At 37.6% G+C, this 14,035-nt stretch overlaps 1 protein-coding gene across 6 annotated transcripts; it reads right to left on the minus strand.

The window, feature by feature from the left end:
* Positions 1-2: 2 nt before the first annotated feature.
* On the minus strand, positions 3-11,562 carry LOC119989380 (myosin-2-like). 6 transcript variants are annotated; one of them, XM_038834860.1, is made up of 25 exons: positions 11,211-11,562; positions 10,309-11,048; positions 9,613-9,714; positions 9,373-9,516; positions 9,128-9,278; positions 8,999-9,026; positions 8,649-8,817; positions 8,459-8,522; positions 8,320-8,333; positions 8,155-8,239; positions 7,295-7,407; positions 7,054-7,192; positions 6,847-6,965; positions 6,569-6,721; positions 6,392-6,481; positions 5,544-5,621; positions 5,061-5,219; positions 4,724-4,927; positions 3,661-3,866; positions 3,445-3,580; positions 2,890-3,025; positions 2,471-2,584; positions 2,279-2,394; positions 1,703-1,915; positions 3-891 (listed from the first exon to the last, which is right to left on the minus strand). In XM_038834860.1, the coding sequence occupies exons 2-25, from the start codon at positions 10,783-10,785 to the stop codon at positions 421-423; spliced, it is 3,681 nt and encodes a 1,226-aa protein (XP_038690788.1). In that variant the 5' UTR covers positions 10,786-11,048; positions 11,211-11,562; the 3' UTR covers positions 3-420. The 6 variants fall into 6 exon arrangements, with proteins under 6 accessions (XP_038690788.1, XP_038690787.1, XP_038690786.1 ...); XM_038834859.1 differs by having other exon boundaries at positions 10,309-11,355; positions 11,504-11,518; XM_038834858.1 differs by having other exon boundaries at positions 10,309-11,355; positions 11,483-11,499.
* Positions 11,563-14,035: the final 2,473 nt, after the last annotated feature.

Here is a 14,035-nt window from a genome sequence, read left to right on the forward strand (position 1 = left end):
TCGATAATTTAAAAAAACAGAATTGAAGAACATAATCATTGTTTGATGTTCATATATTGAATAACAGGCCCCAGAAAAGCTAGACATACTAATGAAAATATACAGAAATAGCCTAAACTATCAACAAGTTCCTATTTGGATATGCACATGTTCAGGAGTACCATGAGACAAGAACTGTAGGTACACAATTCAATTACTCCAAGCGTAAGCCGCATGCAGGGAGCCGGGAGACCGGTTGAAAGACCGGCCGGACTAGTTGGACTGAGAAACCGTTGCCATGTAGAATTATCGACCATGGTAGGCATAGACAGGACAGAGATGAGCACTCGAGAATATATCTCTGGGCCGTTATTAAAGAGTTTCTTCTGTCATTACGTCTCTTTTTCCATACCAAGGGTATGATCGCCAAGAAATGAATGTCTAAGATGCTCTTGATCCGATCTTCCCCCACCATTTTCGACGACTTTTGTCAGCATCTGCATGCCCCAGTTTATGAAGCCTTGCCTTGGTTTCCCGTAATCTAACCTTGTACTCTTTCTTCCATGTTTCAAACCTGAATTTCAACTTTCGTAGCTCTTCATCAGGAGTAATATGGGAAGCAGATTGCGTCGCTCTGACCTCAATGAGAGCTTTTGCATCATCATCGAAAGACTGCCTCTGCAGCTCAAATTCCTTGACAAGATTGCCCATCACACTGATATTTCTAATCGTCTCTCTGCCGGCTCCAACATCAGGGGTGGCTGTAGAAAATTTGATGGGCGTACCTGGAGTTCGAGATCCAGTAGACATAATTTCCTCCGAATCATAACAGAGAGGAGAGGTAGAATGTCTTCCAGGTTGACATGCAGTGCTGTCAGCAGTAAGACTTTTTCTGGCTGCAGCTAGGCTCATCTGCAATAAATTAATATCATTATCTGATTAATTACAACATGCGGTTTCAACTCGTAACTCTATATCTATGCATGTGCATGCCTGATTCAAGGACATTTAAATTTACATTCTACACAAAATCCAAATCCGAAACCCTAAATCACTAAACTTTAAACATTCGACCTTGTAATATATACCCCAAACCTTTACCTCAAAACAGTAATCCCTAAACCTCAACCTTGTACCCTAAACCCAAAATCTCAAACGATAGACTTTTTTTTAGGTAACCGAGAATTCCCCAGCCCAACATGCTCACCAGACAGCTGAGCCAGTTCTAAACATGGACCATCAACCTAGCCTGCTTCACGTTAGCGACAGTTAAGACCGGGCCAAAGCCCGTACGGGGAGAACCTAAACCCCTAACCTTACCTCCTAAACCCTAAACCTACAACCCACGACCCAAATCCTAAACACCAAACTTAAACCTTAGACCCATCACAAAGCCTAAAACCCTAGACCCAATACCCAACACCTGAAGTCCTATTGATACCCAGATAATATCTCCAAAGATTACTGAGAAACAATATTTTCTATTTAAAAATATATACTACCCATTTGGATATCTCCTCAAGCTTCCAGAACTAGTCCTCCACTCAACATCAAAGACCAAACATATCATCCTCATCATCGACGTCAGATTATGATCACCACTTGAGAATCAGATTGGATTAGCATGCATACAGAGTTTCTTGGAATGCCTGTACATCCCTTTTGAGTCGGTGACATACATGTGTTACATGTATAAATCACATTTATAGATTAGCAAACTCACTTGCAAAGATGACGTCTGCTTTTGCCACATTTCCTCCATTCTTTTCATCTTTGCCTCATATTCTGACCACCTGGTCTCAAACTGTTGTAATTGCTCCCTTAGAGCTGCATTTTCCTCTTCCTTTTGCCCAAGAGTTGCCTCGGCCTTGCGAACCCTCCTTTGAAGCTCTGCCAGAGCCGAAGGTAAAACCGGAATCTCCTGTTGTGAAACATCCTGTCCAGAATAGAGAACCAATTTTTCAGCTGCTCAAATTTTTAAAAAGGACTGAAATTGAAGGATATCTCAGTTGAATGAAATCAAAGTAGTTATTCCCTCGTCATTTTAGATTAAAAATCAAAGGATATCTCCACTCTTTCTCAAGCCATCAAAATTCATAAAAGCTAAACTAAACAACTTTCATGATGCATCCCTCCATTCTCAGAATGAGAATACTACATTTCACATACCCCAAAGATTCCACATACACCATTTGGTCATGTACAAGGGGAAGAGAGAAAAACAAGCACTAAACAATACTTGAACCAGAAGTAATGGTAACGAAACCAAAAGTAAACAAATGAATACATCACTGAGTACCTTCACTTCAGAAATCTTATTGTTCTGATTCCGCTTGGTTTTTGTAGGCTCATGATTCGACTTTTTACAGTTTCTCATTTCTCTGAATTGCTTCCGCGCCAACCATCCTCGAAGCACTGCATGAAGTAGGAATATAAGAAAGTGTATCCAAGAATAAACAAAAATTCAGTAACAAAAGAGAGAAACTAGTACCAGATTGTAAATGAACAGCTGCCATCAGCATCTTATCAAGTGTCTGCAGAGAATTAGTGGTGCACCTCCTTGACGTGATATCATAATGCCTTCTGCTATTTTCACCACGTATACCTGCATCATAATTCCATTGTTAATCGGGAAAAAAGAAGAAGTTACTAACATCATTAAACGCATGTTTATGAGGATACAAAGAGAGAGTTTTGGCTCGAGAAAGGGAATATTTTAAGCCACTAAAAGAGAAGTCCCATTTAACAGACTAAACTCTCATGAGGAGTGAAATACAAGAGCTCCCAAAGAATAACAGAGAAATTTTCATAGAGCAGAAAATATGCACAAAATAGGTCAACAATTTAGCAGATGGGAATGACACTTCTCCCAAATGAAACAGCTAAAAGCTGAAAATTCCTTTCACATACACGATTGTAATGCAACAACTCCTTTCTTGAGTTCATGAAAGTAGCGACGATCCTTGCAACCACGAAAACGCTTCTGAACTCCTACTACACCTCTTAGAACTTGTTTTCTCCTGTCCTCGAAGGCACCAATCTGCAGCTAGCAAGAGAATAGGCATCAATCAACCATTAAACAAGATGACATTGTTTCAAAAAGAAAAAGAAACAAACTTGAACTAGCTAAGACTTGGTAAAACAAGTTAAAAATGTCAGCCAGTCAAGTTCTGAATTCACATGTAAAAACATATAACTCTAATAGATATTATTTCTCTATATATAGCAAAGCAAAGTTTGTGACAGAATGTACATGGCAATCACGAGAGGCATCACTGGACAATTCGCTCTTAAAATAGGAGACATGCTTGTTTTACCACCAATTTATAAAGTTCAACCAATTATAAATGCACTTTCCTCAGTTAATGGACTATATAAACCATATGCTGGAAAGAGGTCCCTGTTACATGACCAAAATAAAGCCCGAGAAAGGTTAAAGGTAAAACATACATCATAAGAATTTACCTGCCCTGTACGCAGAAACAATTTGGTATAACCAACTTGATACATTTCGGGGAGGACATTAAACCGTTGTAGAATAGCGACTGATACACTCAATGGATCCTGAGGAATGTTTGTCTCCAAAAGTAGAAAACCATACCTAAAAAGCAAGCAGAGATATGAGATCAATTGACCAAGTGTTTCATAAGTTAGGAGCTGGAGAAGTGTTTCACTGTCTACCTTTCAGCAAACTCTTGATGTGTCACTCGAGTAAGATATCCAGATCTCGAGATCCTAACAACCTCCAAAACTCCACAACACTTGAGCTGTTGAAAGACAAGGTCTTCTTCATATATGCCAGGAAGCTGTTTATTATTTGGTCTTATACAGCAAATGAAATGAGGTGTGGTATTCTCCAACTGATGCATTAATTTGAAAAGTTGGCCCTACAAACAAGCAAAAAAACATTTTAAGATGTGGTAAAACATATTTTGGGCTGATCAACATACTTTCAATGTGGAGCAAAATACAGTTTTTATATCTGGTTTCTTTAGTTAAACCATAACTAGGAATTTACATTGCCAGAGGAACATAAAGGTCTACACTAAGAAGATGAATATACAATAGGTGCATTCACGAATGAAACTCAAGTACTATTATGCTCCTCATATGTTAGGATATAATGTATAGTTCAAAGTACATCTGGCTACGGGTCTCTAATCGAACCAGAAAACATGAATACAAGCAAACACACCAAAACTCATGTTCAATAACAATAAAAAATTGAATGAGGAAAAAATAAAATAAAAGCTAGATCTAGCCTAGTCTTTCGACAGATGATTGCAACTTAGATCTTTGGTGGCAGAGAAATCTGGTGACAGTGCTGAGATCGCAGATATTTTGCATGGAAGAAACAGGCAAGCAGTGAAAAATGAGATTGAAAGATAGAGAGAGGAAATCCAGCTGCAATGGCTCCAACCCCAACCCTTAGTTTTCAGCACAGTAAACAAAGTAGTTAACAACGATGATGTGGAAAAAACAGGCAAGTAAAAAAAAAAGAGTGAAAGATGGAGAGTATATCTAGTTGCACTGGTTCCAACCCCAATCCTTCTTTTGCAGCATAGTAAACAAAGTAGTTAACAACAATGATATAGTTGTGACTCATGTTAATCATTGTAAATTGGTTGTCTTTGTAAAGGTGTGGATTGGTGACTATCAAAATAATTATCTACTCAAAGGAATTTTGATGATGTCTACAGCAGCTACACAAATTCAGAGCAAAAGAACATAGCAAAAGATTTACCTTGAACTTTGTGCCAACACTCTGCATTGGGGAGTCCAGAGAACCTAACTGACATGACGTGTTTGGCATTTTCTGGGAGTTGTGAGGCCTTTTCGAGGCAAACAATCGTGGTAATTGCAAACTGCATGATGATAGGAGTTGAATGAAATCAGAGTGCAATAGATCTCGATTCTTTTCCAGAAAGCCATTTGTATCATATTGGACCTGATAAGAACTCAAAAGATCAATGAACCCACAAACACATGAAATGAGTAATTTACCAAGTAAAATCTGTAATGCCCGCCATGCGGCTAAAATTTCATTTAAGGAACGGCCAAAAATTTGAGCATGAACTGACCTCTCCGGCATAGTGATGAACCCCAAATGCCCTGCCTCTTTCTCCTTTAAAGCAAGGATTAGTACTTAAATGCTGCTTAAGCTTATTGGCAAAAGTCAAATCAGTAGCCTTGGGGAAATTTGATTCCTCCTCCAACAAAGAAAGCAGCCCTATAGGCTTCTGCAAAAACCACCATACAACAAGAAGAGTGACCACTCATTCTTGTTTTCATACAACAAAAGAAATCCTAAACTTTTGGAATAAAGGTTCGGTTGATGATGATGATGATGAAAAGAAATCCTAAAAAACAAAAATTATCTGTCACCAGTGGCTGATTTCAAAGCAAATGATTTAGAAGCTATTGAAATATACTAATCCATTACATAGCAAAATGATAATACGGATATCAAAAGTATATAAAACACATTACATTGTCTTAGAAATAACAGAAATAATCCCTACAACTCGACTAAAAATATGCAAAAAATTTGTACTGTTAAATACCTTCTCAATGAGATTCAAGCATTCTTGGTTGTCCTCAAAATCAACTTTAGTCCAATCAACCCCATCCAGCTCATATTCCTGAAATAAAACGAATAAAAATAAAAACTGTGACTTCTGACAGCCAGATTGTAATAGCAAATATTCAAATTTCAAATTTTAAGCAGCATTGGCATCCAGTAATAATAGGCTTTAGTCTGACAACATAAGGGTGTCAAGCCAGATTAAATGAGGCGAAAATGAATATATAATCCACAATTATAGTTCTTATGATTGCTAAAAACAAATGTAGCATTACTATGTGCTGAAGCAAATAAAAATAAGGAGAGGAAAAGTAGTAAGCACTGATCGTAAAGTTAAAAGGCAACGCCGCTTCCTTAAGTTAGTAAAGTGATCATAGATAAAAATTACTGAAATAACTCACTCTATCACAAACCATGGTAGAGAAGATAACATAACAAAAAAGCATTTGTAACTTGACTCAAAAGACCGATTTGACAAAGCCTCTGGAAAGCTAATTTACTTAGCCTCAGTGGCTTAGAAACAAACACAATAAAGCTTCTTGAGAAAATAAACCTGACAGAACTTTACAACCACCAATCCCTTCTGGATGTTTACTAATAGGCAATAGCATAGTTTTCACAGAAAACTTGCAGCTGGCACTAAGCATAAAATTCGAATTCATAAGAGTTTACTTTCAGTTACTGAAGGCAATGATCTGTATTAATCCTTTCACATGCAATGGCATGAAGTTCCAATAAAATACATCCCGGCTGACGAGTCCGATACTTTAAAAGTTATGTTTAAGAAGAAAACAAGTACTTACAACAACATAAATTTGAGATGCTCACCTCCTGCTTGAGCTTGAAAAGATGTCGATTGAAATGTTGCTGCAGCCTTTCATTTGCATAATTGATGCAAAATTGTTCAAAGCTATTCTTCTGAAAATGAGAAGAGGAGGGTCATCAACAGAGATTTACTTTACAGCAGTAAAAAGCATCACTGAACAGGTGAGTACACTTTTATACCTTAAATGACTCAAACCCATAAATATCAAGGATACTTATGGATCTCCCACTACACTGTTTGCCCACTTCAAGTGACATGTTGATTTGTTCCACAAGCCAGTCAAACAAACTTGCATAAATAAACTTTGCAAGTGCATCTCTCACATCAATTGCCTAAATACAAGAAAATCAATAGAATTTTACAGTACAATGAGCCTTGTGTTTGTTTGCCAGTGCATATTTATGGTGTCTGGAGCTCAAATAGATAGATGCAATTGCCAGTCAAGAAGAACACAGACCTGCTGCAGTGTCAACTTTTTAGCAATGATATCCTTCCCAGCTTGGATTTTATGCATAGATAAAGCCAGCATCAACTCCTGTGTACTGCAACCCAAAAGCCTGGCAGCAATATTTACAGCTGCCAAAAAAAATAATCACTCATCCCCACAGAAGCATCTTTTAGCACAACATTTACAAATTAACTATACATAGCACATAAATCTTACCTTCGTCATTCAACACTTGCACATGATTTTCACTGTCAATTACTTGAAATGATATGTTTCCCAGCCATAATACTGCAGTAAGCATTGCAAATACCTGCTCTTGATCTTCTTTGCAGATCTGAATTATGTCTAAAGCTTCCTGGAGAACAGCAAAAAATTAGAAAGAGGATGCATCACTTGAATACATTGGATACATAATGCATTGAAACTGTGGTGTTCGACAATGGAGGGAGACAGTAACCTCTATTACCATAAGCTTACAAAATCTTTGGGCATCATCAACACCATCAATGGCCAAGCATTCACGCTGGTTAAGATAGTGGTAATCACTCGCCCTTTTGAGGCTCAGCATTGCTGGGGAAAAGAGGTGGAAAAAAAACGATTGAACAATTCAAAAAATACATTTTCACAAATGTAATCCAACTAAAAAATGACCCACATTTGACATTTTAGAAGTGACATAATACAATTTTCCAACTTAAGACTGCAGAGAGACCACCTTATTGAACAAAACATAATTGTTGAGCAGCTCACAAAGGCATAAGAAAAACCTATTACCAGTGCAAGATGGTATAAACAAAAATGAGATTCAAGCAACTGGGGACTCCTTACTTCAACCAAAATTTTAGCAGTCTCTGAAGGACATCAAATAGTACAAATGAATTTTCCTCACTGATTAATATTAAGATGATTCAATCTCTCCACATTTGATTAATGCAAGTTTATGGAAAACCTGACAGAGTTGACAGATCACAACAAAATAACTGTCTGCCAAAACATATTGCAGGTGATTTGCGGTATCAAGAAACTAAGAATTATAATCAATTCCTTATTATGAAAAAACAAAAAAGAACTATAATAAACTCCGAACATAAGAATCCTTAATCTCCAGAGAGGAATAGAATAAACTTCGGTGAATATATGGAGACAGAGCTTCGTCATCCTGACGAGACTCTATAGCCTTTGCTTTCCATGTCAAGCCAATGTTCAGTACTTTAGTTTACATAGTTGTTTTTTAAACAGTGTATTAACCCAACGAAATTTCTATGGAAACCATAATTTTGAGAAATTTGCACAATCGAGTAATAATGAAGATAGTACCTCTAAGACTTGATGAAGCACCAGCACATATTTGATAAAATATATGGTATGATCTTTCACCAGCAGCCAGCTGCACTACTCTTGACTGCTCAAAGGTGATTTTGATCAATAATTAGCACCTTTAAAAACTGAAGTTCCTAAAATTCAGATAAAGGGATCGGTTACCTTCTCTAAGAGAACTATCCCCAATTATTGCAGGTCAAGTGGCAGTTTGATAAAGACATGAGGATGTAAAAGTGAGTCAATCAGTTAGCACAGTTTGTAAAACATCATGAAAAGGATATATTCAGTGCAATGTTCTTACAAGTTTGGATTTTAGCACCACATATCTTCCCCGATGTGCTAAAATGAATTTCAATCAACTTCCCCTGCACCAATTCACGAATATAAAAATATTAAGAGCTGGAATTTTTCTCAAAGCCATAAGGTCATCTTTAAAGAGGAAACTATTTCGGCAGTGCAAAGTAATGAAAAAGAGGAAAAATTAAACTCACAAATCGGCTTGAGTTATCATTCCTGGATGTCTTTGCATTCCCAAATGCTTCAAGTATAAGATTTGTCTGAAGGATTTCATACTCAATTCCGCCACTGCCACCACCAAGGGCAGCCAAGTACTGCATCGCAAATTTTGCAGTCTCGGTTTTCCCAGCACCGCTTTCCCCACTGTAATAAAAAGGTCCTAAATAAATCTCAATATCCACTCAGTACTCATTTATCCTAGTTACTCATGAAATTATAAAAAGTGGGGTGGTTTCAAGGTTTCTATACGAACACCACAAACAAAAAACTAAGGAGAATGCCCATTAACTTTGATATTTAACATTGTCAGAAAATATCAACTTACCTAATAATTATGGATTGGTTTACTTCATCTGTAGAACAAGGAGAAAGAATCCTCAGAAATAAGTTACAGGGGCCAGTGAAACCTAAATTCTTTACTAAATTAGAAATGAATAGACGAGATTGTATTCACCTCTCATCATCGCATCATAAGCAGTATCTGCTATAGCATAGATATGAGGGCTGTCCATGACTTTACGTCGGTAAGCTGTGACAAAATCATGTTCATATATATTGACTTCTTTGAAAGGATTGACAGCAATCAGCAGTGGTCCTGCTTTACTCTATATAAAGAAACAAAAGAAATAGTAATAGAGTGGAAAGGATATAACAACTATAACTAACAAGCATGCATCAGCATTCATACAATATACTCACATAAATCATCTCCTGAGAATATCTGAAGTGGAGATTCTGAAGAACTGATGGCTCATTCAAATAGCTAAGTTGCATGAGATCATCCACACCCTCTAGGATATCTGGGTTAGCTGGCAAGAGTTCTCCTGTGGCCACTTTCGCAGCCTGCGGTAGTTAGACGGTATAAGCACACGGAATCCACCACATGAAATAGTTGAAATAGCTTCGACATTCAAAGTAGACAAGTGCTAATAAACTTACATTTCCATTTGAAAGGGTAATGAATGCTTCCTCCCCTGAAGTTGATAGTATGACACCCAATTCCCACCTCCCACAGGGTAGCCGGCACCAAACACGGAGTTTCTGAGACAAAATACCCAGTATGAATGCATCATTGCATCTTTTACAAGAGCATAAAACAATCCCTTTAATAAATCTCATTAAATATTTTTATCAACTCAATTGATTTATCAATCTCTAGATTGTAACGGTAGATAAATAAATTCAAGTATTCAAAGCCAGCTTAAAAACTATACATAATCAAAATACTTCACGAGCAAAACCCCTAGCCCTCTTTGCAACATAAAGTCTGAGCTCCAACCACGAACTGGACAATCTCTAAATGTTCCCCAAGTCTTTGATATCAATGAAGAAGCCATCAAGATGACACATATTATCACAAAAAGAACCTATAAAATTGGAATTCTAGATTGATTTTTCCGCTGCAACAGATGAGACTATCCGACCATCCATCACAATGAAATTAATCATTCACCAAAGAGGCGACAGAACCTAATGTAAAATTCATAGTTCAATTTCATAATTCATATTACCTATCGAGCTAAGTAATCTCTTAAGCATTTCAAGAGCTCCATATAAACACATTCAAAACACCCATAGAAGAAACCAAAAAAAGGAGAAGAAGTATTATCATTTCATTGCCATATTTGATATTACCTTCTTGATAAAATAATCGATGTTATCATCCCACTCTGGCTCTTTCATTTTTTGCGTGGAACCTGCCTCGGACATGCAATTTGAAGTTTCCAAACCCTGCAATTGCGGATTCTTCCCTTCCTCGTCCACATAAGGTGAAGAATCCACACTCCGCTCTCTCTTCATCTTCTTGCTCCCAAAGCTTACCATTTTCGACCCTAACTCCTTCTCCTTCCTCTTCCCCTCCTCCTTCCCTTTGACCTCATTGGCCACTCCGCCATTCCCGACACCTTTTCCATCATCATTGCCACAGACCTTGAAGTCTGTTGGAAGTGAGCGTCGTGCTGAGGGCAGCCGCCCCCTGGACGTGGGCCGTGCTGGCAGTGCCGGCGGGAGGTCCTTTGGCTTCTCGGCCTCATCCCGGCGCCGGAGCGAGTTCAGCATCTCCTCCAACGAGCTCCTACCCGTCCCCATCGGCGTCGTCGCTGATAACATCATCTCTAATCCCACAAATTTAAACCCTACTACCACCACTTACACTCAACAATTCCCACTTTCTTCCTCCCCGAGTAGAAATTCTTGTCTCACAAGCACCGCATTGGAGACATTCAAAAACTCAAAAAACCCTAATTCCGATCAAAACTTCACGCATAAAACTCTGGCCAACTCGAAAACCAAGGCCAACAAAATGTTGGCGTTACTTTTAATCACTTCCTGCTTCGTTGTCGCGTAAAGAGACAAAATTTAGCAAGAAGAAGTCACTGAAACGGATTTACATAGTGCGAGAGCGTCAGTTAGGAGATCAGGAAACAAAAGAAAAGAAGGGTCGAGGTCGTTGAGGAAGAGAAAAGCTTGTAGATATATAACACAGGTCCATTGATAACTAACGCGGGAACAACAGAAATACTGAAGCAAAAACATACTTTCTCGAGAAACAAACACCTCTTTGGCTTCTGTTTCTGAAACAGAATTGCAAGAGCTTACTTTGAAGGATTTGTTGCAGTTGCTTCGAAGGTTTTTACAAACAAAGTCAAAAATTTCGAGGTTGGTGCCGAAAACCGTTTAGATCTGGTAGTAAAAGGATGAAATATTGATTATATTTTTAAATAAAATAGAGCTATTTTTGGGAATAATCAGTAGGAAGACATAGGTATTGACAACAACACTACAGAGAGAGAGAGCAAGTGATGCTGACCTGAAAAGCTGTAAGACATACCAAAAATTCGCGAATTTGGTGCGAGTTTTGGATGAAATTACAGGGTGTAGGATCGTAATTTTTGAAATATTGTTGAGAATTCCTTCTTACACCCTCGTTTTGTGCCGTTATGGTTTGTTTATATAGTACTCATCAAACAAGACAAATGCTTCACACCCCCAATTCACATGAAAATTATTTTACCCAATTCATATGCAGTGTTGTTGGATATTAAGTAGGTTATACATATATATTATAATCAATGAATTGACACATGTCACATAGGATTGTGAGTAGAATGCAAGTTCTAAATGGAGAGTCTCTAGCATTACTTGCTAAATAATTACCACAATTGGACGTCTGTTTTTACCAAACATGACCTTTAGTCATATGGTGACACGTGATAGCATGTGACCCACTATTGAATACTCTCAACCAATAATCAAGTGACATGTGGAGAAGCAAGGAGATTTTGTGATCAACTCTTTGTTCATTTTGCAAGGATTTTAATCTTATTTGGTCTGAAAATCAGAATAATGTTGCTGGAATTCAGAATGTTTGAAAGACCACTTTCCAAAGGAACTAGATTCCATGAATTCACGGTTTAAACTGTTTTCTTCTATTGTGAAGTGGTTTGTAATCAAATGGACGAGATTTTAGTTAGATAAGCTCAAAACAACTCCAAAAATCTCAAAGTTTGATACACTCACGCTCCTAATTTGTCTCACACACTCAGTTGTTGTCCGTCGACCAAAGACCATAAATGAATTCCTCATGTACTTTGAGAATTAAGCCACCTTCCCACGATTATCCACTAGAAGTAGCTAAAGATGATAATCATCAACCTCAATCCATCAACAACATACATAAAACCTACTTTTCAGGGGAGTGAGATGAGCTATATGTTCTTAGTGCTCCAAAAACCACCATCAAAAAGGACCACGATCTAGATCCACCAACTTTGAAGACATGATGGTTATAGGGGAGTCTAGGCCAGTAACCTAAGTAGCAAATCAACAAGTAGTTTCTCATTATCTACCACGTTATGTCACTATCAAGATCATGCCTAGAAGGCAGAAGACGATAACCACCACGAAGACTATAAGAATAAGAATAAGAATAATCAGAATTTGCAACTACTTCTCGTCAAACATAAACTCCGCATCTCTAAACTTTATCTTTTACTTAGCATGACTCCAGCCAACTATTTTTAACCCAATTTATTTCCCTTTCAAGCCTCCGTAACTGTAACCTCCACAGATATTATATTGATTTCCGCATCTCTAAACTTAATCTTTTACGTAGCATGACTCCAGTCAACTATTTTTAACCCAATTTATTTCCTTTTCAAACCTCCGCGATTGTGACCTCCGCAGATATTATATTGATTTAGCTTGTAAAACTTGTTTTTCATACATTTCAGGATGTATTCCCAATGAATTTTCATTCAATTCAATAGGTATACTTTCATTCCAATGACTGTCTTCTATCTCCTACTTTTCTAACTCGACACTTGATAAATTTTAGGTCTTTTTCAAGAGGGCACGCTTGAACCAACAGTTTTGTCTTCTCAAATTATACACAACTCGTTTGGTGACAGATTGGTGCGCAATCCCTACTAATCAAAAGGTGAAATCCAAATGAAAAAAATTTAAAGTCCGTTAAAAAAAAGGAGAATAAAATTAAAAGTCAAGCAACAAGTTGAATTCCAACAAAACGAACCCCACCTGAGTTGGAACTTAACGAATTGTTCTTTTTCATTCTTTGTAGTTTGTACTTGAAACCTTTTGTCCTGCTTTTCATAGTGACATTGTGACCCCATTTGGATTCAGACATTGATTTTGTTTTGTGGTTGTTAGTTAGCACCATCCGACAATGGCCCTATAATTAATGGGTATGGGAGGCATTGGATAATAATAAAAGTATTGGACTACACTAATATTTTAATGTGGCAAAAATTTAAAATATAGATTTTGATGCAGTTGTTGTTAAATAGAAAATCTATAAATTGTCAATAAAAATATTTTTTGAGTTGACAGAATTTGTATTTGGAAAAAATATGAGGAGAAATTTGTGCGCTAACATAAGTGTACAAAAAAAGCTCCATTTAACAACTTGTAAATTTGAAGAGTATGCACTAGCATTTAGGCCGTTTGAGATAAGGATTAGGGTGTGCATGACAGGGTGTGGTGAATATGATTGTTGAATAAGATAAGGATTAGGGTGCATGACTGTGATTTTATAAAGGCCATTTGGTTGTGCCCAGAAAGGCCTATTCTTCTGTTTATGGCATGTGCTTGGCTGCTTTTTTAATGATTGAACCTTATTGCAACGTGGCTCTTCCAGTTCATTGGCTCTTCAGACTTCACTCTCACCGTTCCAGCATCATTGTCGCCTTGCCCAGGAGGAAATTAGCTTCTGACAAAGTTATAAAAACAACAAGATGTCTTAAAAAAAACAAAACGACAAGAGTCCCCCCGCCCCCCGCTCAAAATATGTGCTACCACCCTACCTTCAAAATATGTGCTAGCCCCCCCCCCCCCCCCCCCCCCC

Source organism: Tripterygium wilfordii, chromosome 21 (assembly GCF_013401445.1).
Source record: "Tripterygium wilfordii isolate XIE 37 chromosome 21, ASM1340144v1, whole genome shotgun sequence".
In the NCBI taxonomy this organism is placed as follows: domain Eukaryota; kingdom Viridiplantae; phylum Streptophyta; class Magnoliopsida; order Celastrales; family Celastraceae; genus Tripterygium; species Tripterygium wilfordii.

Coding starts and splice junctions, on each gene's coding strand:
- LOC119989380 (XM_038834860.1), bottom strand. CDS start 10,785: ATGATGTTATCAGCGACGACGCCGATGGGGACGGGTAGGAGCTCGTTG. Junction 6,966..7,053: donor GCAAGTGTTGAATGACGAAG/GTAAGATTTATG, acceptor TTTTTTTGGCAG/CTGTAAATATTGCTGCCAGG. Junction 892..1,702: donor AGCAGACGTCATCTTTGCAA/GTGAGTTTGCTA, acceptor AATTTATTGCAG/ATGAGCCTAGCTGCAGCCAG.